This window comes from Lepidochelys olivacea, assembly GCF_965140295.1.
Source record: "Lepidochelys olivacea isolate rLepOli2 genome assembly, chromosome: 5".
NCBI classification, from domain to species: Eukaryota; Metazoa; Chordata; order Testudines; family Cheloniidae; genus Lepidochelys; species Lepidochelys olivacea.
The window spans coordinates 79,146,049-79,171,987 of record NC_140415.1 but is presented as its reverse complement, the minus strand read 5'-3'; the positions used below and the strand labels follow the sequence as shown (position 1 = coordinate 79,171,987).

Sequence of the window (25,939 nt, the reverse complement as noted above, 5' to 3'; positions counted from 1 at the left end):
AATATTCTATGATTCTATATCCTTGTGGCAAATAAGAATTGCTTATGTGGAAAAAAATTAGTTAATGTATTCTAGCTGCCTTTTTAATGTGTGTTAGCAGCTGAAAATAAGTAGAAGAGCCAGCCCCAAGTAACCAGTGCACTGTAGACCACTAGTGGTCCATGGACAGCAGTTAGACCAGCAATGCCACGAATGTCTAAAGACCTTTCTCTGAATTTGGGAATTGGTGGGTTAGAGATTTTAGATAAAAATCTTTTAAGATACTTTCTTGAATTTGTTTGAAGAGTAGGTGAAAAGGTCTGACGTGAAAAAATACTTTAAATGGGGAAGGAGAGGAGGAGCATAGGATATTTAACCCTGAAGTTCTATTAAGAGGGATTAGATTTAATTGATTTTTACTAAATATTGACCATTATGGAAGCCCCAGTCTTGGTTACTTGGCTAAGGTTGAGTTGAATTTTCCCATTTTCTACTGTGTGTGGAGGGAGTAGGAAGAAGAAGAAAAACCTATTGCCTTTTAAAAATCAGTTTTCTTGTCATCAGTAACTACAGTCATTATTGTACACTAATCATAACTGTGTGGTTATTGCATCCAGTCACTGCAGGGTAGAATGAAGGTGGATTGGGTGCCTTAATTATGTATTTCTATACTTGAATATATCTAGATTTCTTTTGAGTTAATCTTAACTCTGAATTACCTGGGTTTGCAATGCTTGATTTTGAGGTAATTCAACATCTCTGCAATTTGTTTTACTCTTAAGTTACTGATGTGTACTCATCCTTAACTCTGGGTTTACATAGTTTTTATCAGGGAATCAACCAGAATGAATTGAGTTATTTTACTAAATAAAATAACCTAAACTACATCGGACAAAACAAATGAAGGGGGGAAAAATACATTTTTTTTAATAGGTACGGTTCTTGATTTTTATTTTCTCACTCACTAACTCACATCACTTTTCCCCAGTCCCTGGTGCAAAATAATAAGACCTTATTGTAACAAAACAATATGAACATTTGCTTTTATACGTGTTCTAAAGCTGGCTGGAGTTCTTTGAAATTTGGACAAAAATGGAAACACAATGTTCATGACTTTTTTTGACCAGCTCAGTGAGTAATTACTTTCCCAATTGTAGGCCACTTGGTGTCTGAGAACACATCTATGACTATAAATGTACATTAATTCGTCTGTAGATTACCTGGACAATACCAAGTACCACAAACATAAAGCATTTTTGATATTGCCCAAACATTCAGCGATAGCATAAAAACAGACAAAGGAGTCCCAACAAGGGTGTGGGTGGGGTGATCCAACAGGGATATTTGTATTTAATAAAATAAAAATCAAAGAACAAAGCCCAGAAGAGACAGTGACACTGTCTGTTGACTATTACTCAAGAGTTCTCAAAGAGTCCAAAGAGGCATATTAGTCAAGCAATATGATTGGCGAAACATCCCAAGACAGTGGAATCAACAAGGACTCAAGTTTATTTGCTAAATGGCTTCTTGTTTCTTGGCTTTCTGGGAATGGTCCTATACCATACTACAGGGGGGAAACTCTGGGTCTCGATTCTGCTCCCTTTATTCAGGCAATAGCCCTTTAATCGTTAATAGAGTTTCTGTAAGAAAAGTCAGCAGGATTGGGCCCTTATTGTGAAACATAAAAAGGGAAAAAATCATGAGCACAGGAGTCAATCTATAGTTATGAGGGAAACTGCAGGGTTGTATTTGCTGGCTGGTGGTTTTTTTGTTTTTTATAATAGACATTTTTGCAAGGGTGGAAGTAGTTTATTCCTAAGTCATTTCACAATTATCTTTCAGAACTGATGGTTGAATCTTGCAAAGAAGTTAACAAACAAGAGTGAAGGGCTAGCAGTTTTCAAATCTCAGAGCAGAGCAAAGTCACCTTTTCAGTCAGAGCTGCAAAATTCATGTAATGCTCACTAATGTTCAGTCACAGAGAACTCTAATCAATGCAACTCTGTTTAAAAACTGAAAATAGACGTATTTGTTTCCATATACTCCTGAAAATGTCAACTTTTTTGCTTAGATTCATTCTTTAAAATTGTAAGTTGCTACAGATTTGTAATGTGTGTCATGACCTCTGATTCCTGTCCGGTCATTTTGGCTACATAGTGCAATTAATGAATCTTTTCAATAAAGGGTAAAATACTAGATTTTTTTTTAACTGCCCTCAAACTGTTTTCAGTGGATCCCTCTATATATTGAATAGCTTACTTTGAAAGCCATCATATTTAGCTTTCTCCTGTACCTTTTTTATATTGCTACTTTTAATGCTACAAAACACCAGCTAGCAGAAGATGGATGAGTTTTTCTTTATTTTACCTCTTTATTAGTATGAGACCCATCTTCAAAAATATGACAGAAAATTGCACCAGATTTGAAAGACCAAAAGCAGAAGAACCAGTGTTTAAGGATATGCTGTAGTAACAAAATTAGTTTCAATTGTAAAAGATAACCCTGCCACTATCTTAGATCATAAAATAGGTTGAGGAGTGAATAAACATATCTTTTGAGATTTGAAGAAGCCATGCCTTGGTAGTCTCATTCATCAAACCCACAACTTGACCTGCTGTCAGCTCCCTGGAGAAGCATTTGGAAAGGTAGCATGTAGATGGTAGGGCATGGACTGGAACTCGGGAGGCCTGGCTGGCCGGCTGCTGGATCTTGGGCAAGACACTCAATCTTTCTGTGCCTCAGTTTTCCCACCTGTAAAATGGAAATAAAACTTCTCTGAAGTGCTTTGAGATCTGAGGATGAAAAGTTCTATATAAGAGAGAGGCATTATTACTTAATCTAAGAACTTTCATTTCACACCCAGGGCAAGCCTGAGAGTTTGCTTCTTTCCAAGCAAAGGATCTACCCAGACTATTTATCTGATACTTCATCCCTTCAAGGAAAGCTTTTACAATCTGTCCATCTATTTTCCTTGGTAATTTGCATGTGGCTAACATGCTATTTTATTGTACATACTTACTAAACTCTTAATAGGTGTTTTTTTTACAAGTTTTGATGCTCCCTAAAATCTAAAATTAGTGCCAAAAGACCCTCTTCTTTACCTGTTTTGTCAAATTGAATATACTTACCAGTGCTATAAGTAATGAATGCCCATTTTAAAGTGGATGGTAAAGTAGCCTCCCATTTGATATATCTTCTCATACACACTGTAAAGCTATGATCATATGGGATTTTATCTTTCCAAATGGTTTTCTCTACTTGAAAAGTAGTAACTTAAAAATTGGAATGCCATTTCTCACATCTAATGTAATTTAGATTGTAGAGTGTTTCAGAGTGGCAACCTGTCTGTTCCCATTTAAAGTGCCAAACATGTCATTGTATCATGTATAAATAATGTTATTTTGGACAAAATGGAGGATAAAACACCTTGTATTTTGTATTTTCAGCCTTGAATGCTCTAGCACCTGTTTCTCAGTCCCACCCCGGAGCTGCGTCCAATGCTTCTGAGTCTGCTTCGGGGCAAAAAATTGCAGTTCCAGCAGCATCGCATCATTTTTGCTTTTCAATAGATTTACAGAGTATTCACAATCTAGAGGCTGGGTTTCCAGTCAATTGCATTTTAAGGTATGATATATTTTAGCTGATGACCTTACCGTAAGAAAGGGTATTGGGTTTTGTTTTGTTTTTTGTTTTTGTCCCTCTTCCACCCCCATTTTAAAAAACTACACACGGTTTGGAATATTGGTAGCACAGGCAACCTGATGCCTTCTCAAGTAGCAGCCTTTCTGTGGTGGGCAAAACACTTTGAAGAGTTAGGGTTACTCATAACAAATGAAAGTTGAGAGAGTTCTAGTAGTGTATAAAACATAGTATGTACTTATATTGGATTTTCCGATTGTGCCTATCACTTGAAAATTTCAGACCATGTGATATAGACTGTCACTCAACCCTAAGAAAAGAAAGGAAGATTGTTTGTTTCTTAGGTTCAAGTCATTTTTAGGCTCGAGTGGGATCTTCTGGATTGTAAGGGAACACACCCTCCCACCTAATTTCTAAATGGAAGAAGAGGTAGAGAAAATGCACTCCAGTACAGCAGATCTCAAATTGTCATCGTGCATCACATGTGAGCATTTCTTTTAGTAGTTAAGACAGAATATTTTTTTCCTATTTAGTATATTCCAAAATAATTGTGCTGACGACAGAGATGATTTTTCTTCAAAGACCCAAAGAGCAAACAAATATTCTAACTAACAAGTTGATATGCATCATCAGTTACGTTTTCAGTGAAGGTCTAAACTAACTTTTTAAACAGCAGTATTTACATACACAACCAGAGAAAGTTGGACTTTTATCAGCAGCAGGAGCTTAAGCAGCTTTTTCAAATACAGATCTGGAATGGAGTAGAAATCTAAATTTCTTATTGGCTTGTGGGGTTTTTTTTGTTTAAGGGCTTATTGTTTTCAGGGTTTGAATGTAATTGTTTGTAGGTAACATCCAATTTAAATACTTGTTGATATCTGCAATCTAAGTCAGATATGAAAATTCCTTTTTCCCCCACACCCTTACAGAAACTAGATGCTATAGAAGGCTAAAATGTTAAATATAACTTTCATAGTCCTGAAGATTAGCAATAACTATAAAGGGCACTTGTGTTCAAATGACAATAAACTTTGGCTCTGACTCTGCTGTTAACATAAATGGGAGCTGCTGAACATCAAGGACCAAATTCTGATGTTGGATATGCTTGTACAACTGACATCTGCACATGTATATTCCAAAAGTAGAATTTGGTCCTAACCTTCTCGCGTCATCAACTGATGATGATTTTCCTTGACTTTCTTGCCTACAAGAATATGACGAGTTCAATTTGCCTTTTCTATTTTCTCATTAGGTACTCGTATCCATTTTTTGGTAGTGCAGCACCTATTATGACAAACCCTCCTGTAGAAGTGAGAAAAAACATGGAAGTTTTTCTACCCCAGTCCTATTGTGCATTTGATTTTGCAACTATGCCTCATCAGCTTCAGGACACCTTCTTCAGGTAGCACTTGTATTTTTATTTTATTACACGAAGCATTATTTAACTGTTTTTAATATAGAAAATATTTGTAAATCCTAAGCTTTTTAATTTAGTGTCTTAGAATAATTTGTGTAAAAGAGAAATCCAGTAGTTAGTAACCAAGAATACCTAAGATATTATTTTTCTTGCCATTTGAGGCTGTATAGTCTAGCATATAAGGATCAGATTGTGCAAACTTTACTCATATTTGTGAACATTTACTTAAACCGGAAATGTGGTGATATCAGTTGGAGCATCTGTTTGGGTAAATTCTTATCAAAGTAAAGGCTACATGATGTAGCCTGGAAAAAAAACAGTTTTGCTTTCGCAGAATCATAGTAAGTTTTCTAGGTGTGTAACCTACGCTAGCTGGACTTGAAGTCTGGCAATCAAACTAGCCATAACCTGTGAAACATAGTTGCTGTAAGGATTAGAAAAATGAAATTGTTTGTAGTGGAATGTTTCCTCACTACATTGCTCCCTTTCTGTAGGCATGTGAATAAGGTGGAGAGTAGCTTTCATACATACTCCCACCATAAAGCCTAAAACAAAGTGGCATTTTGGAAAGAAGGGTAGAGGAGAGAGGTTTTGTAGATGCAGTAAATAAATCATGATTGGTATTTTCAGAAATGGAAAAGGCCTATAAGATCATCCAATCCATCACCATGTCAGTGCAGGATTGTTCTCTGTATAGAAACTGGAACAGGGTAGCGATCTAGCCAAAGTGACGGAATGAAGGAGAAGATGCAGAGTTGTGAGTCAGCCTTTTTCCTGTGGGAATGAAAGGTATCAAGGGTATATTTATGCTGTAGTAAGAATGAGCTAGATTGGTTTGGGAAGTTATTTCTGTAAGTTATTTCTTGCTTTTCCATGTAGGTGAATGTTATCTTTTTGTCTGGCCTACTGATACTAAAATACTCTTCTGTATTTCAGGTTACCACTGCTGGTTGAATTGTGGCACAAAGATAAAATGACTAAAGACATACTTCTGGGAGTTGCCAGGCTGCAGCTTTCAAATGTTTTGGGCTCGGAAAAAACCCGATTCTTGGGTACTAATGGTGAACAGTGTTGGCGTCAGACCTGTAGTGAAACAGTTGGTGTTATGGCAGCACAAGGGTAAAACCTTTTTTAAAATATATATATATATATAGTTTGCATTACAGCATGTCTTACCTTTTTAATTTTATTTGTTTAATATTTTCTTCTGATAAAAGATTTCCTTCCTCCCTCTATTTACCCCTTATCCTACTTTGAAAACCTTTTACTCTTAACTTACATTTAAATCATTAGATCAGATGCTTGAAAGAGAGAGAACTTTACATTCATTGAATTTTATGAATAACTGTAATACATACTGTCATGGTATTGGGTTGATTTTTTTTCCATGTTTTAACAACTTTACAGAATTTCTATATAGAAAAATGTACCTATTACAACTTGATATTCAAAGTGCTGTATTGCTGAAATTTCTGGTAAAATTTGAAAATAGGTAAGAAATGTATGACTGTCCAAAGAAATATTCAGTTGAGCTGCCCTTTGAAGGGATTCTATCATCCTTGTAGGTCAGATTGGGCCCCCAACTTAAATTTTTGTAAAACCAAGCCCTGGTCTACACTACAAGTTTAGGTGGAATTTAGCAGCGTTGAGCCAGATTTAACCCTGCACCCATCCACACAACGAAGCCATTTTTGTCGACTTAATGGGCTCTTAAAATCCACATCTGTACTCCTCCCCAATGAGGGGATTAGCACTGAAATCTACATCGCCAGGTCGAATTTGGGTTAGTGTGACGGCAATTCAACGGTATTGGCCTCCGGGAGCTATCTCAGAGTGCTCCATTGTGACCACTGTGGACAGCGCTCTCAACTTGGCTGCACGGGCCAGGTATACAGGAAAAGCCCTGCAAACTTTTGAATTTCATTTCCTGTTTGGCCAGTGTGGCAAGCTGATCTGCACAAGTGACCGTGCAGACATCATCAGCAGAGGTGACCATGGAGACCCAGAATTGCAAAAGAGCTCCAGCATGGACCAAACGGGAGCTCCTGGATCTGATCGCTGTATGGGGAATCGAATCTGTGCTATCAGAACTCCATTCCAAAAGATGAAATGCCAAAATATTTGAAAAAATCTCCAAGGGTATGAAGGACAGAGGCTATCACAGGGACCCGCAGCAGTGCCCCATGAAACTTAAGGAGCTTTGGCATGCCTACCAAAAAACCCAAGAGGCAAACGCCCGCTCGGGGTCAGAGCCCCAGTCATGCCGCTTCTGTGATGAGCTGCCTGCAATTCCAGGGGGTGCCCCTACCACTGCCACACCCCTGTATGTGGACTTCTGCAAGGGGGGAAGTCTAACGCCAACAGGGATGAGGATTTTGGGGATGAGGAAGATGATAGCGCACACCAGGCAAGTGGAGAAACCGTTCTCCCCAACGGCCAGGAACTGTTTATCACCCTGGATCCAATACCCTCCCAAGCCGGGCTCCCGGACCTTGAAGACTGAGAAGGCAGCTCTGGTGAGTGTACCTTTGTAAATATAATACACCGTTTAAAAGCAAGCGTGTTTAATGATTACTTTGCCCTGAAGACTTGGGATGCATTCGCGGCCAGTACAGCTACTGGAAAAATCTGTTAGCATGTCTGGGGATGGGGCGGAATTTCTCCAGGGACATCTCAATGAAGCTGTCCTTGAGGTACTCCCAAAGCTTTTGCAAAAGGTTTCTGGGGAGGGCAGCCTTATTGCGTCCTCAATGGTAGGACACTTTTTACCACGGCAGGCCAGTAGCTTGTAGTCTGGAATCATTGCATAAGAAAGCATGGCAGCATGTGGTCCAGGTGTTTGCTGGCATTCAAGCAACATCTGTTCTTTATCTCTCTTTGTTATCCTCAGAGTGATATCCCTCATGGTCACCTGGTTGAAATAGGGGAATTTTATTCAGGGGACATCAGAGGTGGCTGTTCCTGCTGGGCTGTTTGCCTGTGGCTGAAAAGAAATTATCCCCAGTGTTAGCCATGTGGTGGGGGGAGGGGTGAAGCGATCATCCCAGAGAAGTGTAAGTGTGTGTGCGCACGGGAGGGGGGTTAGTTGGGTTTGTGCTGCATGTTAACCCAAAAACATCAGCCCCTCCTTTTTTAAATGGCCAATGTGTCAATTTTCAATTTTAATCTCCCTTTTTTTCCTCCCACAGCTGCAAATGTTTCAGCGCTGTGACTAGCATCTCCGTCCTAGAGGCTAGTGCAGATAAGAAGACGAAAAAACACACTCGCGATGAAATGTTCTTTGAGCTCATGCAGTCCACCCAAACTGACAGAGCCCAGCAGAATGTGTGGAGGCAGACAATGGCAGAGTCCAGGAAAGCACAAAATGAACGCTAGGGCAGATGGCTGGAGCAACAGGAGAGGTGGCGGCAGCGTGATGAAAGGAGGCAGGATGCAATGCTGAGGCTACTGGAGGATCAAACTGATATGCTCCAGTGTATGGTGGAGCTGCAGGAAAGGCACGGACTGCCACTGCCGCCCCTGTGTAATCAACCGCCCTCCTCCCCAAGTTCCATAGTCTCCTCACCCAGATGCCCAAGAATGCGGGGGGTGGGAGAGTCTCTGGGCACCCAATCACTCCACCCCAGAGGACTGCCCAAGCAACAGAAGGCTGGCATTCAATAAGTTTTGAAGTGCAGAGTGGCCTTGTCCTTCCCTCCTCCACCACCCCTCCCAGGCTACCTTGGTAGTTATCCCCCTATTTGTGTGACGAATTAATGAAGAATGCATGAATTTGAAACAACAATCTCTTAATTGCCTCTGCAAGTGGTGATCAAAGCAGGGGCGGGCGGTTGGCTTACAGGGAAGTAGAGTGAACCAGGGGAGCGGGTTTTCATCAAGGAGAAAGAAACAGAACTGTCACACCATAGCCTGGTCAGCCATGAAACTGGTTTTCAAAGCTTCTCTGATGTGCAGCATGCCCTGCTGTGCTCTTGTAACCGCGCTGGTGTCTGGCTGCATGTAATCTGCTGCCAGGAGATTTGCCTCAACTTCCCACCCTGCCATAAACGTCTCCCCTTACTCTCACAGATATTGTGGAGCACACAGCAAGCAGTAATAACAATGGGAATATTGGTTTTGCTGAGGTCTAACCGGGTCAGTAAACTCCGCCAGCTTTTAAACGTCCAAATGCACATTCTACCACCATTCTGCACTTGCTCAGCCTATAGTCGAACAGCTCGTGACTACTGTCCAGGCTGCCTGTGTATGGCTTCATGAGCCATGGCATTAAGGGGTAGGTTGGTTCCCCAAGGATAACTATAGGCATTTCAACATCCCCAACAGTTATTTTCTGGTCTGGAAAGTAAGTCCATTGCTGCAGCTGTTCATACAGACCAGAGTTCCTGAAGATGCAAACGTCATGTACCTTTCCCAGCCATCCCACGTTGATGTTGGAGAAAAGTCCCTTGTGATCCACCAGTACTTGCAGCACCGTTGAAAAGCACCCTTTTGCTTTATGTACTGGCTGACTTGGTGGTCTGGTCCCAAGATGGGGATATGGGTTCCATCTATGGCCCCACCACAGTTAGGGAATCCCATTGCAGCAAAGCCATCCACTATGAACTGCACATTTTCCAGAATCACTGCCCATGATAGCAGCAGCTCAGTGATTGCATTGGCTACTTGGATCACGGGAACCCCCACAGTAGATTTACCCACTCCAAATTGATTCCCGGCTGACCGGTAGCTGTCTGGCATTGCAAGCTTCCAGAAGGCTATCACCACTCGCTTGTCAACTGTGAGGGCTGCTCTCAGCTTGGTGGTATTGCGCTTCAGGGCAGGGGAAAGCGAGTCACAAAGTTCCATGAAAGTGCCTTTATGCATGCGAAAGTTTCGCAGCCACTGGGAATCATCCCAGACCCGCAACACTATGCGGTCACACCAGTCTGTGCTTGTTTCACGGGCCCAGAATCTGCGTTCCATGGCACGAGCCTGTCCCATTGCCACCAGGATGGCCAAATTGTTGGGGCCCGTGCTTTGAGAGAAGTCTCTGTCCATTGTCTTCATCACTCTCGTCACCGCGCTGCCATCGCCGCGGCCTCCTGCTTTTGCAGGTTCTGATTCTGCATATACTGCATGATAATGTGCGAGGTGTTTACAATGCTCATAACTGCTGTGGTGATCTGATCGGGCTCCATCCTTGCCGTGGTATGGCATCTGCAGGAGTGCAGAGTGGCAGCATAAGCAGTCGTTCAGTGACAATGGTTTGCAGATCTGCTGCAAGGACCCAACAGTTGAGCGGGCTGCATGCTTGCCGTGTTCTGGGGAGACAAGAGCAGCCGAGCAGTGTTGCAGCGGAAGCGGCCCTGCGAGACCAGCAGGAGAGCAGAGTGGCAGTGGAAGCAGTGGCTGACGACCTGCGAGATGGATTCATGAGAGTAGAAGAGCAGAGTTGAAGCGGGAGCCCATGAGAGACAATATGGAGAAATTCGTAATTGAGACTAGCAGGAGAGTAGAGTGGTAGCAGAAGCGGTGGTTCAATGACAACAGTTAACAGTGCTACTGCACTGTCTGCTGAAAGCAGTGTGGCGCCCACATGAAAAAAAGGCGCAAAAATAGTGAAAAGTAAATTTAGATTTCTTTTTTTAATAATCTGAAGTGGTGTTAGTAACATGTGAGGATATTTTGAAAAATAAAAATATTTTAGGACAGTGTCCCTATTAATATCTGTAGACTATAAATATATTGAGAATCATGGACAGTTTCTCAGTATTGCATTAAGTCACATTTTTCTTTTGCCTGGGAAACAGGCAGTTGGACAACAGTAACTTCAGGCACCATTAAGAGAGTGACAGAGCTGAAAATTCCCACTAATTATTTGTTTGGACAAGTTATGTTTTAAAAATGTTGTGGCTTTTACCTCCTGGAAATAACGTAGCCTATAGCTGGATGTAGTTTTTTCAGATCCAGCTGTAAACACAGCTGCATCCTCCTTCCATGCAAGTTATTAGGTCTGGGTCTGTTCTTAGCTGACAAAACATAGGCTGTAATTGTTGTTGGCTTTTTTCTCTTTCCCTACTTTGTTTGTTTGTTTGTTTTTTAAATTAGGATAAATACATCTTGGATTGCTCTTTTCATTTTGGAACATATTATTCTTTTAAAACTTCCCAGCTTGAGGCTGCCTGCCCAAAATGAATGTCACTTCCTCAGTATGAAACTTCAGAGTTATTATGATCAAAGCTTACAAACCTTTATATGTTTGTAATCTTGGGTGACTACAGAGAAGGAGTAGTAAAGTAAAATCCATTCATTAAGGCCTTCAACTGTGAGGGCTGCTCTCAGCTTGGTGGTATATATATATATATATAATATATATAAGGTCCACTGACCTTATCTGGAGCTGCCTCCGAAAATATAAAGGTCAAACTACACCTATGTTATATTCTATTTTCCAAGGGAAACCTTGTTATATAACCTATATATAGGTTATATAACCTATTTTCCAAGGAAACCTTGTGCACTCTGATTCAGGAAAGCACTCAAGCATATAGCTAATTTGCATTGAAGTCAATGGGATTTAAGCACATATTTAAAGTTAAGCATAGGCTTAAGTGCTTTCCTGAATCAGAGTGCACGAGGTTTCATTTAGGTGTCCTAAATCAGTATTGTGATCTATAAGAAACTCAGCAGGAGTTTGTTAGACAGTGTCCTTTAGAGGACTTTCTAATAGTACAATAACTTATTAGAAATTCTCACATTTAGGGGCCTCAACCTTTACACATTATATAAAGTCTCAGTGAAATCAATGGGAGTTTTGCCATTAACTTCAATAAGGCAAGGATTTCACCCCTAGTTTGTAAATGTAACCGTATGTGTAGCTCTTTGCAGGATCATGGTCTAAATTATGACTTCCTTTATAGAATCAAATGGACTTTTCCACAAGAGTGAAAATTTCTGTTCAAAATGAAACACATGGCAATATTGTACAAAACTTAATAACTAATAGATGACGCTTTCAAAAATGTAATTAGCATATATTTTTACTGTGCAGTGAATTTTAGATACACTCTCATTTGACATAAAGTGTTCATTATTAGTACTACATGTTAATTTGATCATGTTCAGAGAGAATTTACCTTAACATCTCATCTTTTTATGTAAACTACTTACATTTAATATAACCTAGCAAAATAAAAATATTTTTGAATTTGTTTTCAGAAAATCAGAAGTTTAGACAATTCTGAGAAATTAATTTAATATATGCTTACCTACTCCACTCTCAAATGTAGTTAACTTTTTCCCTTGGAAAATAGAATATAACATAGGTGTAGTTTGACCTTTATATTTTCGGAGGCAGCTCCAGATAAGGTCAGTGGGGCCACGTGGGGCGCGAGGGGGAATTCTGCACCTGCCCAAGGCTTGCAGTTTGCCGGAGGTGGGATGGGAGAGGGGCAACATGCCCCCTGCCCTCCCCAAACTACGCCTATGGAATATAGCTGTTTAAAACCTTTTAAAAATATTTCAGTATCTCTTTTTTTAAACAATGCTGAATAAAGAAGGACTTGGATCAGAACATTTGATCCATTTGTACATGGTGGGGGAGCAGAGAGATTCTGTGAGGATGCAGGGTCAGGAAAATTCTTCTAACCTTCCCTTGCAAGTTACTCCATGACCACTACTACATATTCAGGCCTTCAGCAGACTCTGTAACTTTTTTATATTCCACCTTTTCCTGCAGGATTCAAATGGTAAATCAGCATTGTTGGCCACAAACACACACTGTACTAAAACAGCCCTTGATGTTAATGGTTGTTGCCTTCATGTCCACGGTGTCTATATGCATGCTTTTCTTATCTAAACATCCTCTTCTCATGTAAAAAAACCACTGGTTCCACTGCCTTCCACACCCAGAGGGATGGAGCAGGCAAAATTTTCTCCTTGGTTTAGTGGGCATCATTTATTCTCTGTGTACTCACAAATTGTAAAAAGTGCCTTTTTTTATTTCTAGAATAGTAAATCTCTTATTGAAGACACTTGGTTATTGTACTGAAACTGATATGCATTGTCATGAGACTCCCTAGAGGGGGTTTAGATTTTCTTTATAGGATGTGGGAAGAAATAATTCCCCATTCTAAAGTGAGCATTAGGAACCTGCAAACTTCTCACTTGTGAATACATTCTGTATAAAACATATTTGAGACTGGGGCTTTGGAAGGAATAGTTCTCACTATCTCAGAGGAGGTAGCTGCACTGATGAAACAAGAGGACAGTTAGAAAATGATTGAGTTAAAATGTCAAGAGTTGAAAGTAGAAAAGATTGTTAAATTCAATGGGCAGGTGTATTGATTAAAAGAATAGTATTCAGGCATGTTGCTAAGTCAGAGGTGGGCAAACTACGTCCCGCAGACCACATTTGGGCCGCGGGACCCTCCTGCCTGGTCCCTGAGCTCCTGGCCCGGGAGAATAGCCTCTGGCCCCTCCCCTGCTGTTCCACCTTCCCCGCAGCCTTCGCTCACTACGCTGCCAGCACAATGCTCTGGGCAGCAGCGCAGCTGCAGAGCCGCAGCCTGATCTGGTGCTCTGTGCTGCGCAGTGGCATGGCTGGCTCCAACTGGGCAGCACAGCTGCCTGTCCTGGTGCTCTGAGTGGCACGGCTGTAACGCCGCCAGCCGGGAACAGGGGTGGGGGGTGGATAGAGGGCAGGTGAGTTTGGGGTGTGGATAGGGGTTGGGGCAGTCAGAGGTCCAGGGGGGCAGTCAGGAAGGAGGGGGAGGTTGGATGGGGTGACAGGGGGAAGTCAGGGGTGGGGTTCCCGGGGGCCATCAGAGGACAGGAAGTGGGGGAGGATGGATGGATGGAGCAGGGGTTCCTAGGGGGCTGTCAGGGGACAAGGGGGTTGGATGGGCAAGGGTTCCCAGGGGACCATCAAGGGGCAAGAAGTAGGGGGGTCGGATAGGGGGCACAGCCTCCCCTAACCTGCCCTCCATACAATTTCAGAAACCCGATGTGGCCCTCAGGCCAAAAAGTTTGCTCACCCCTGTGCTAAGTAGTATACCGGTTATGTTAACTTTTTATAATTGATTTTTAAAAAGTTAGGCATACAATTGAATATAGGGTTCATGTAGTAAATTCAGTTGCAGAATACTTCGATCAAGTATATTTTTCAGTTTGGAGATTTAAGATTGTAGCCCCAGTTGAAGGATTAAGTCTTTTTGTAGTGTTATGTATAATAAGTTTTCTTTTTTTCCGTGATTTTTTTTCTAAGGAGCAACAAACAGTCTTAACTGTTCTTGAAACAGTGATAGATTGTGTACTTATTACTGTAAGTTCTGTAAATTAATAGTGTTTTAGCACTCACATACAGCATGCTATGCTTTGGAAGAGATTCAAACAGACTACACTGTAAACTTGAACGTTCAACCTTTTAGCCTTGCTGTTCTACACCACTTTGCCGTAAATGAACTACAATAAGTTGTTTTTTGGCAACTTCCAACAAAAATTAAAAAATAATCATTCTTATGTAATTTTTAGGACAAACAATAGGATAGCAGAACTTTCTTACACTGTGACTCTGGAAGATTATGGGCTTGTGAAAATGCATGAAGTTCTGGTATCGGATTCTTCTCAGGTAAATTATACATTAACCTAATCCTTTTTCTTTAAAGTTTCAATTAAAGTTAATGAAATAAGTAAAATTGCATTATTTTCATAATCAGTGTTTAGGTGCTGGGCAGCAGCAGGTCCCTCCGCCTCAGCCTCATCATGTCCCAGAAACGGAGCCAGAGCCACGAGAAACTCTTGAATACAAAGCAGCACTTGAGTTAGAAATGTGGAAGGAAATGCAAGAGGACATTTTTGAGAACCAGGTTCCTTTACCTATATTTTTATAACAAAATTCAGACTGCATCTCTGCTTTAGTCGACATTTAACAAAATGGGGAAAAATCATTAAACACATACTTTTTTTAATTTTACTTTACTCGTAGTTTTAAAAAAAAAACCCAAACAATTCAGTTGGCTGATACAGGATCATGTGACAGAGCTTTTCTTACTGGTCAGTAGTAGGTTACTTCTTGATCACCTAGCAATAGACTGAAGTAGGTTTTTATGATCCTATGAGCTAAAACAGTGTTTCACAAACTATGGGTCACGACCCCCCCCCAAAAAAAAGAGTACCAGGGGGTTTGTGGGATGTTGAGGGAGGGAGAAGGAAGGTATTGGAGAGAGGGGGCTGATTTTTTCTGCTACAATATCTCTGGAGGCGAGAGTGGGCCCTGGCTTTGTTTCCTCTCCCATGCACATAGAATCATAGGACTGGAAGGGACCTCGAGAGATCATCTGGTCCAGTCCCCTGCATTCATGGCAGACTAAGTATTCTCTAGACCATCCCTGACAGGCGTTTGTCTAACCTGCTCTTAAAAATCTTCAGTGATGGAGATTCCACAACCTCCCTAGGCAATTTATTCCAGGTTTGTTTGGTTCTTTTTTTTTTGGCCATAATGTTACTCTGTTGACTCATTTTAGCTTGTGGTTCACTATGACCCCCAGATCCCTTTCCACAGCATTTCTTCCTAGGCAGTCATTCCCCATTTTGCATGTGTGCAACTGATTGTTCATTCCTAAGTGGAGTACTTTGCATTTGTCCTTACTGAATTTCATCATATTTACTTCAGACCATTTCTCAACATGGGTGGGGGGAGTGGCTGATATGGTGCATAAGATTGGGCTCTCTACCTGGGTTGGGTAGGTAGCACCTGGTGGAGACACCTGGCCCAGGGAAGATTCAGAGCATGTGACCAGCCACTAGGGGCAGGAAGGACAGGGCACAGGCAGCTGGGCAGGGGACACTGGTGCCAGCCACTGAGGAGGTAGGTGCACTGGGTGCTAGCTGCGGAGGGGCGGAGGAAAGGGCATTGGGCACCCAGCACCCGCTCCGACTGCTGAGTCTCAGTAGCTCTGCTTGCTCCCCCTCCTATCACTTTGGTGGTCTAAACATGATTTTTTGTGCTTCTAATTTTCAAACTGCCTACCTTGTAGATTCCTGGGGGCCATGTTAATAGAGGTGATCCCCGAGGAGGTCATTGGAGGAAAAAGTTTGGGAACCACTGACCTCAAATATATCCCGGAGAATATTTCTAAAAGATATACTAAAATGTATAGATTCTTGAGTTTTTAAACTTTATGAAATACTCTAAGCCCTCGAGTTGAAAAGATGACCACTGTTAGGTATTATCGTCTAACTTTCTCCCGTTATTCAACCTGCGTATTTTTTATTCTCTGTTAAAATCTACTGCTTAGGATTTCTTGTCCATTGCTGTCCTTCAGTTCATGAAGTCATTATATTTATATCATAGGCATTGTTTCAAGAATAGTGGTAATCATTCTTATAAATGATGACATGTTGCTTTTAAAAGAATTAAAAAAAAAAAAAAGGACCCTACATTTAAGTAGGAATTTTTTTATCCTACTAAATATCTAAAAAGATAATTATTGCATATCATACTGTGTGTATGTTGTACTGCTAAATGCTATTAAAGTACAAAGATATTTCAATATCACTCTATGTGTTACACTATTAAAGCAGATGCAGAGTGGCTCAATGTATTAAATAGTTTTAAAAAGTATTGTTCATGGCATCTTTCTACTAAAAGCCCTGCATGTTCAGTATCCTGCTCTCTCTACAGGTCAGATTTCCCTAGGAGTTCTGCTTGTGTAAAATCAGAATATTTTAACTAAAATCTGCTATGTGGATCTGAGAACAGAATTTTGTTCTCATTCTTCAGGAAGACTCTCCTAAATAATTACTTCACAGCTGGCTAGCTGTGCATTTTAATTTTTTCTGTAGCCTTTGTTATTGACTTTCAAAGGTGAAGTGTATTTTTGTTTGTGGTTTTTTGTTTTTGTTAGCTAAAAAAGAAGGAGTTGGCTCACATGCAGGCACTTGCAGAGGAGTGGAAAAAAAGGGATAAAGAAAGAGAAGCATTAGTAAAGAAAAAGGTAAGGAAAGTGACCCGTACAAATTCTTTTGCAATATGATAACTGCAAACAAGACCATAGCTGGGGATGTGCGGCAGACAAAGTCCTTCTTTCAAACTACATCTAGAACAAAGGCCACTGTGCTACCAATCACGGTACTGAGGTAGTGTATTAGAAAGAGAAAAAGGATCTCTGCCATGCCATGTAATTTCTGTATTAGCTAGCTTTAATATGTGGAGATTTGACTTGCCTTGTATATAGTATAGAAGTTCATCTCTAATTTCTGATCCTAATACATGCATGTTTTAAGTTTCATTACTGTTCTGTTATATAAATATTGGAGTATATATATCTGGAGCTCTGGGCTTATCTAAAATTGGGATTTTATTACAAGAAAAAAATCAAGAAATCGGTGCTTGTTTTTTAGGTCGCAGAATATACGAATTTGGAAGAACAACTTCAGAAAACCTTGACAGATTTAGAGAAGCGTGAACGACAGCTTGTCAGTGCAGAATCAGAGGTAAAAAATACTTATCAATATGTCAAAGAGAATGTTTAAATCCTGCATGTATATGTACTTTTCCTTGAGCTTTCCTCTGGCCCCCATTCTGGACTCTCCTAGCAGTATGGGTGGTTATGAGGACTTATCACCCCCAACATGAATATCATTCCATTTTATCAGCTTCTTTTGAAGTTTGTGGACAGAGATAAGAGTGCAGTTTTATTTCTGGTATCTGTTTGGCAACACTCTGCTTTCACCTAATTCACTTGTTCATTTGCGGTGATGGGAAATCTGAATTGTGTGACATCCGCAACAGTAGTATGTGTGCAGAGAAGATATCTGGCTAGGCTGTAGATGACACTGGAAATATTCTTGGGGGAAAGATTGAGGTCATAGTTAATGTTTTGCATTACAGTGCAAGTCAAATGAATTTGGTGAGCGTATTACATACCTGCATCTGTTAGAAAAGGATATCACTTTTCTGTGGGGGACCACACTCTCATTGACTGTGTGATTTGATGCATGGGTGAAAAGGTACAGGAAAAAGTTTCTCTATTGATTTTCAATTTTCTTGCTTTTTAGGTTTTGTGAGTGGGCGGGTTATGCCCTAGATGTGCCTAAACTGACTTTAACAAAGTCTCTGTTTGCTGTTTTCCTGGGTGGCCTTTTTTTGTTTGTTTGTTTAAGGACCCAACAGTTGGGAAGGAGGGTGTGTGTGGAATATGGATGTGGGGTAGACTTGACAAAAGGCAGAAAGAGACAGGTATTAAGTGTCTTTTGTGCACTAATGTGGGGAGGAGTTCTCCAAGACCTCACATCCACAAATAGCTCCCCTTGTCAGCCTCCCCTTATAAGGGCTGCATTTTTGTATGCATCATCATCACCACCCAGTACTGGCACCACCCCAAAGTGTTACCATCCCATCCTAGTACAAGTGGTTCTGAGTTGGGGACGAGGGCATTAATCTGCACGCAAGGGCATTCTGCCTTCCCCCAGCTCTAATTCTTGCCCCTTTTACAGAGATTCCTGCTTCCGCCTCAGAGCTCATTTTGTTGTCTGAGCAGCCTCATCAGGGCCACCAGATGTGTTTGCCTGCTGGCAAGTGAGCAGAAGGTTGCTGGGTGGAGAAGTTGCTTAGAGAGGAACCCTACTCCCCTATTCTAACAGCTTCAGAAAGAGACTCCCCCACCTCCTCCCTGTTCCCACTCCAACATACAAGAGTGCTAAGCAGGGACTGGATGGGCTGAATTGTCCAAATTCTGGCAACCAGTTAAAATGTGTGTGCTGTATATTTTCTAGGGTGGCAGCCCCAAGAACAAGGGAGAAAGAGGAGTAGCAGCGCATAACAATGCTGCTGGGTCCGGGTGGATCTTCTACATCAGGGGAGGAGAAAGCTAATTGTGGATATGGGGGTGGGGAAGGCTTCCCTATTGCCCCCTTTCTGGACATTTTCTTAGCAGTGTAGGTGGATATGGGGATTTATCACCCCCAATATGAATATCATTCCATTTCATCAACTTCTTTTGAGGTTTGTGGACAAAGATAAGAGGGCTCCAAGCAGGAGTTATCCTGGCTCTGTCCACGCCCTGCCTTGCGTTGAGATTCCCTGCATACCCAAGATGTAACTTGCTGTGTAAATAGTCATATATCTGACAAATTTCCTTCTGCTTTCATTCAAATACCCAGTGACTACAGTTTGGCCATGGTCATTTCAGTCTTGAGGAAGGTATTTTTATTAATTTTGAATTACAAATATTTTTAGCTCAGGCTATTATCTTCTGATCCCACTGAGGATTACCAAAAGAAATTACACCATCTGCTCAAGAAACTCCCTGAAAAAGCACAGGAACAGATCTGTGCAGACACATGCCTAGAACCCTGACCAGGGGTATTCTGTTTGCTACCCAAAATCCATAAACCTGGAAATCCTGCACGCCCCATCATCTCAGACATTGGCACCCTAACAGCAGGATTGTCTGGCTATGTGGACTGTCTCCTCAGGCCCTACGCTACCAGCACTCCCAGCTATTTTTGAGACACCACTGACTTCCTGAGGAAACTACAATCTATGGGTGATCTTCCTGAAAGCACCATCCTGGCCACTATGGATGTAGAAGCCCTCTACACCAACGTTTCACACAAAGATGGACTACAAGCTATCAGGAACAGTATCCCCGATAATGTCATAGCAAACGTGGCGGCTGACCTTTGTGACTTTGTCCTCACCCATAACTATTTCACATTTGGGGACAATGTATACCTTCAAACCAGCAGCACTGCTATGGGTACCCGCATGGCCCCACAGTATGCCAACATTTTTATGGCTGACTTAGAACAACACTGCCTTAGCTCTCGTCCCCTAACAGCCCTACTCTACTTGCGCTACATTGATGACATCTTCATCATCTGGACCCATGGAAAAGAAGCCCTTGTGGAATTTCAGCATGATTTCAACAATTTCCATCCCACCATCAACCTCAGTCTAGACCAGTCCACACAAGCGGTCCATTTCCTGGACACTACTGTGCTAATAAGCGATGGTCACATAAACACCACCTTATACCGGAAACCTTCTGACCGCTATACTTACCTACATGCCTCCAGCTTCCATCCAGGACACATCACACGATCCATTGTCCACACCCAAGCTCTAAGATACAACCGCATTTGTGCCAATCCTTCAGATAGAGACAAACACCTCCAAGATCTATATCACGCATTCTTAAAACTACAATACCCACCTGCTGAAGTGAAGAAACAGATTGACAGAGCTAGAAGAATACCCAGAAGTCCCCTACTACAGGACAGGCCCAACAAAGAAAACAACAGAACACCACTAGCTGTCCCCTTCAGCCCCCAACTAAAACCAGCGCATCAAAGATTTACAGCCTATCCTGAAAAATGATCCCTCACTCTCACAGATCTTGGGAGACAGACCAGTCCTCGCTTACTGACAGCCCCCCAACCTGAAGCAAACACTCTCCAGCAACCACACAACAAGAACACTAACCCAGGAGCCTAGCCTTGCAACAAAGCAGGTTGCCAACTCTGTCCACATATTTATTCAAGTGACACCATCATAGGACCTAATCACATTAGCCACGCCATCAGGGGCTCGTTCACCTGCACACTTACCAATGTTGTATATGCCATCATGTGCCAGCAGTGCCCCTCTGCCATGTACATTGGCCAAACCGGACAGTCTCTGCACAAAAGAATAAATGGACACAAATCTGACATCAGGAATCAGAACATTCAAAAACCGGTAGGAGAACATTTCAACCTCTCTGGTCACTCAGTACAAGATTTAGCTTCAAAAACAGACTCCAACGAGAAACTGCTGAGCTTGAATTAATATACAAACTAGATACAATTAACTTGGGTTTGAAGAGACTGGGAGTGGCTGGGTCATTAGACATATTGAATCTATTTCCCTATGTTAAGTATCCTCGCACCTTCTTGTCAACTGTCTAACCGGGCCATCTTGATTATCACTACAAAAGTTTTTTTTCTCCTGCTGATAGTAACTCATCTTAATTAATTAGCCTCTTACAGTTTGTATGGCAACTTCCACCTTCTCTGTCTCTTTGTGTGTGTGTGTGTGTGTGTGTGTGTACACAGACAAAATCTTCTTACTATATGTTCCATTCTATGCATCCGATGAAGTGAGCTGTAGCCCCCGAAAGCTTATGCTCTAATAAATGTGTTAGTCTCTAAGGTGCCACAAGTACTCCTGTTTTTTTTGCAGATACAGATTAACATGGCTGCTACTCTGAAACCTATGAAGCTGTTGTGTTCAACAGTATCTATGCAACATGGTTTTTTAAAAAAAGTCTTTAGCACATACATAATTTCAGAAAGAGGTTTTTTGAGAGAGTTTTATTCCGCCTGTAGCAACTTGGGGGGAGGGATAGCTAAGTGATTTGAGCATTGGCCTGCTAAACCCAGGGTTGGGAGTTCAGTTCTTGAGGGGGGCCATTTAGGTATCTAAGGCAAAAATTGGGGATTGACCCTACTTTGAGCAGGGGGTTGGACTAGATGACCACCTGAGGTCGTTTCTACCCCTGATACTCTGATACTGCTCTTCATACCTTTTTGGAAAATTCAAGTATCCAAGAAAGATCATATTCCATGTTTAGTTCTGGATGTGAAGATGGAGACCTGTTGAACTAAACATCTCGATTCCACCTTAAATCTCATCTCACTGTTATTGCTCCACCATAATAGGTTAGATGGGATAAACTCAGTTCTTCAGCTTATGATGGATTGAGGAAGTGCATTATCTGTGGACTATGCTTGGACAGTAAGATGTTGATATCTCTGGTCCATAACAGGCAGGTGAATTAGAGAAGAGTTAGATCTGTGGCCAGTATGTAGTAATGTGAAAGTCATTATTTAAAGTGGTGGATGATGAAAGTCCATATTGGAAATATAGAAATCAAGGAAGTGAAAGTAATACTTCATAGATATGAGCCATAAAGAGTGGATCCAAATGTAATGAGAATTTATTAAAACTAGTACTAACGGTTGTAATGAAGACTTCCAACTAAAGATCATAAACCTATCTATTGCTGCATTCAAAGATGTTTTAATTTTAAGCTCCAAAGAGTAAAGAGGGAGTTGCAAGCACAGCACGAACGAAACTTTCAAGAACTGCAGGATTCTCTGCGGCGAGTCAAAGAAGAATGTGCACATCAAGTTGAACTGGAGAGGTCAAAGATCAAACAGCTGGAAGAGGACAAGGTCCGCCTGCAACAGCATGTAAGTAAAGAAATTAAATTACCTTCCTTCCTGCTGTGTTGAATGGAAATAAATATACAAATAACATTAAAAAGTTGTATATTTAGACACAAGCACGTTCTGGCAACTTGGAAGTCAACACTTTGGTCCCAATCATTCAATGAGCTTGACTCAAGCATAGAGGTCCACCTATAAGAAGCTTATTGCAGGAGCAGGGCCTTTGTTTTATCATTTAGGTGTTTTAGCATTATGTGCTTTTTGAGGCTGAAAACCAAATTGAAATTATGAAGGTGTATTGTATTTGGGAGTGATGCTGCTGAAGTATAGTGTATATTTCCAAAATTTTGCTGAAGCAATTAGAATTTATTAATGACATCTCTAACTATCTTGACTGTTCACTTCATTTTACAGCCCAATTGTAAAGCAATGCTACTTCAGTGTTAAATATTTGAAAATGGAAAATAAAATTGAGAATACATTATTCTTTTCACTCAGCATAATTATCTTTCTATCATGTGAATAGGGTAGCAAACTTGTTGACTGTTCCGAAGATGTTGGTAACAGAAAAATAAAGCATGTTTTCTTTTTAATTTTAGTAGCATTATTCCTAACAGTTCATGTTTAGCCATTTTACAGCTCTCTCTTAATTATTATCACTGGAAATACACTGCAGAATATTGCTTAAATATTTTTCAGTGTGTTTAGCTCATTTGAATGTTTTTTTTTCTTTAGTGTTTTTCATTTCTTAACATTAGAGTTTATGCATTGGTAATCCCACAGTAGCACTAACTAATGAAGAGATCTCTCTGTATCTTGCTAGAGGAATCCTTTGTATAAGAAACAGCTGGATTTTTTACAATTTTGTCCTTTTCAGTATGTCTTTAATTTTCATTTAGCATTATCTTGGTTTTAAGATTTTTTTCATATGAAATTAATGTGAAAAGTAGTATCCACTGTATCAAGCTTTGGTGTAAATTTTCCATTGTGGTGTTGAAGAGATGTTGACAACCTAGAAATAGCCCAGCTGTTGAGTCAAATCGTTGACTTTTGATTACAGGTATGACATCTGTTGCATTCATATTTGATCATTTAAAAATTAAGCCCACATTCAAAACTCATTCTGTTGCATTCAGCCAGCATTTTAAATTATGGATATATCTCATGAGCATATGTTTCAATTTTCCCATAAATCATATTAACTATTTTTATTTAGACTATTTAAACTATTTTTGCAATATTCAGAGCATGAAATACTTTTGTACAGTTATGGGACCTGGTCATGCCACACCTCTGTTCATATCCTAAGTTAATATATTAGTTCACAATCAGAGGCCAAATCAAGCCATAGTTTGGGACACTGAGGGCCATATTCAGACATGATATGAGCAAGTTCAACTCCACTGATACCACATCTGAATCTGTCCGTTAGTGTACAAAGCTAAGATCTGATGATCCTTAAATTTAGCCCTAAAATTCATTAATATTAGTAAATATGAGTGTCACAGGGTCTGCACAGGTTTCCTCCTTCTCTCCCCTGTGCTTAGGCTGGCAAAATAACGCCGCCTTCAGATGTTTCACCCTTGTGCTTTTATTTGCAGTGCCACAGTTTAGTCCCCTTTATCCCTCAACAGTTATCCCCTTTCTAATCCGTTCCAGGGTCTCCTGGCCCGTGAGGCTCCCTTTCTGTGGTGAGGAGGCAGAGCTGTAGCCTCCTGTCCCCTCCCAGGCTAGCCTCCCAACTGAGTTTTATTCAGGACTTTTATAGCCCTCCCAGTCTTCAGCCTAGCCGTTGCTGCTTAGCTCAGCCTATTGCAGTGAGCCAGCACTCATCAGGGCCCGCAGCTGGGCTCCCTGCTGACTGCTTTGAGCCACTGCGTCTGGCCCCTCTGCTGGAAAGCAGGGCTTAGCCAGCATTTTAGCAGGGTATTCAAGGGGTTTTACCCCTGCCCTGCCACAGTGATGAACCAGAAGACACAATAATTAGTAAAATATTAGTTGCCACTCTGAATGTCCCGTGTATTTTTTCCTCAGCAGAGTAGCATAGTGCTGACCACCTGCCATTGTCCTTATACCACATATATCATACCTATCAGTCCCCCTGAAATTCACAGTGGACAAGCTTATTGCATCCTGCTGGCACTCACGCACGTTTACACCAGCTGGATTCCTCTTCCACCCCACTTGCTGGATCTTGAAATTCTGGTTGTTACAGCAGTGTGTCCCCAAATTTGCTCAACCTAGTGCATTGCTTTCAAGTTGTGCTGGTGTAAATTTGCCTGGATACATTGATTGCTTGAGGACCAAGTGCTGTCTTGCCCCAGTGACACTGCCAGTGGCCTAGTGTTGGTATAAAGGAACATGCTACTCGGTTTCCTTCAGATAAGTATCACTGATTTTAGTAATTAAAGAATGACACCCCAAGAAATGCTTCGCTACATTCAGGGTAGACCTTCTGTGCTTCCCAGATATTTTTATGGCTCTTCTAATAAATGTAACCTAAAGCATGAAAAACTAAGAAAGCTTTTGCCTTTTCTTTGCCTAATAGGATAGCTCAGTGGTTGGAGCATTGACCTGCTAAATCAAGGGTTGTGAGTTCAATCCTCAAGGGGGCCATTTGGGATCGGGGGGCAAAAATTGGGGATTGGTCCTGCTTTGAGCAGGGGGTTGGACTAGATGACCTCCTGAGGTCCCTTCCAACCCTGATATTCTGTGATTCTGTGATAATGTTACAGCGAATAGGAGATGAGAGGTCTGGCCCATAGTGTCTTTGTTTAGTGCTAGCTAACTGAATCTGGACAGCTGTAACCCCATGCAGGATCTTCATATCCACTAGGGTGGGCTGCTTCATTTTTCTGACCTATTAAAAGGCCTTTCTTTGTGTCGTCATACATGTGCCCATTTAAGAGAGTTCAAATTCTTGATTTTTCATGCTTGAAGAATTCTTTCAAAATACCATTTTAAATGAGTGTCATGCAGTGTATTGTGGATGAAGGTGAGCCCAATCATTTTCAAGAATGGATATTTGGGTTGTCGTCTTTGAACTGTTCCATTTGAGACCTACTGAATAATGGAATCCTGTTTGACACCTAAGTATATTGTTTTGTAACACATGACAGAGTCTCGTTGACTGTTTGCACAGCATAGGCATCTATTCTGAGTTTGGTTACAAGAGATGTCCACAGTTCTCCTGGAAGTGGTTCTCAGGTCTTCAAAAACAAGCAAGGAATTAGACATTTGGTGCAAATGTTTTTAGCATTACAGGCATTTCCTCACAACCGAGCCAGTTAGTTGCCATGTGGATGGTCAACGTATATATGCCATATTTACAAAGGAATTAGTAGGAATAAAAACAGAGATGGTATGTTAGCTGTCTTACTCTTATGATGATGGGCGATCACTCGTTACTGAGTATGATGATCTTCCATGGGAATAGAACCGTAAGTTCTATTGCAGTAAGGGCAGATGTTTTCAGACTCAGCAGGAGGCTGTTGACCATGACTAGAAGCCAGTCTCTTCTTCCTTCTATGCCTTTTGTCCTTTTCAGCTTGTCAGCAAGCAAGTTCAAAATGCAGGGGACCATCATGTAGGACTTAACTCCATTTTAAGCGATCCTGGGCAAGTGTCAATATTACACTTTTTTAGGTTGTTCCATTGTCCACCCACATTATGGTACCCTTCTTTCAGCTGAGAGAACAGGACCTGTTTTGG

At 41.2% G+C, this 25,939-nt stretch overlaps 1 protein-coding gene across 1 annotated transcript in view; it reads left to right on the top strand.

Moving 5' to 3' along the window:
• CEP120 (centrosomal protein 120) overlaps positions 1 to 25,939 on the top strand; it is a 71,192-nt gene that overhangs the window by 22,068 nt on the left and 23,185 nt on the right. Inside the window, exons 9-16 of the mRNA XM_084628382.1 lie at positions 3,426 to 3,603; positions 4,871 to 5,020; positions 5,972 to 6,154; positions 14,546 to 14,642; positions 14,731 to 14,880; positions 16,921 to 17,010; positions 17,417 to 17,509; positions 22,091 to 22,252. Of these exons, the coding sequence (XP_084484508.1) occupies positions 3,426 to 3,603; positions 4,871 to 5,020; positions 5,972 to 6,154; positions 14,546 to 14,642; positions 14,731 to 14,880; positions 16,921 to 17,010; positions 17,417 to 17,509; positions 22,091 to 22,252 (1,103 nt within the window). The remainder of the gene's footprint in view (positions 1 to 3,425; positions 3,604 to 4,870; positions 5,021 to 5,971; positions 6,155 to 14,545; positions 14,643 to 14,730; positions 14,881 to 16,920; positions 17,011 to 17,416; positions 17,510 to 22,090; positions 22,253 to 25,939) is intronic.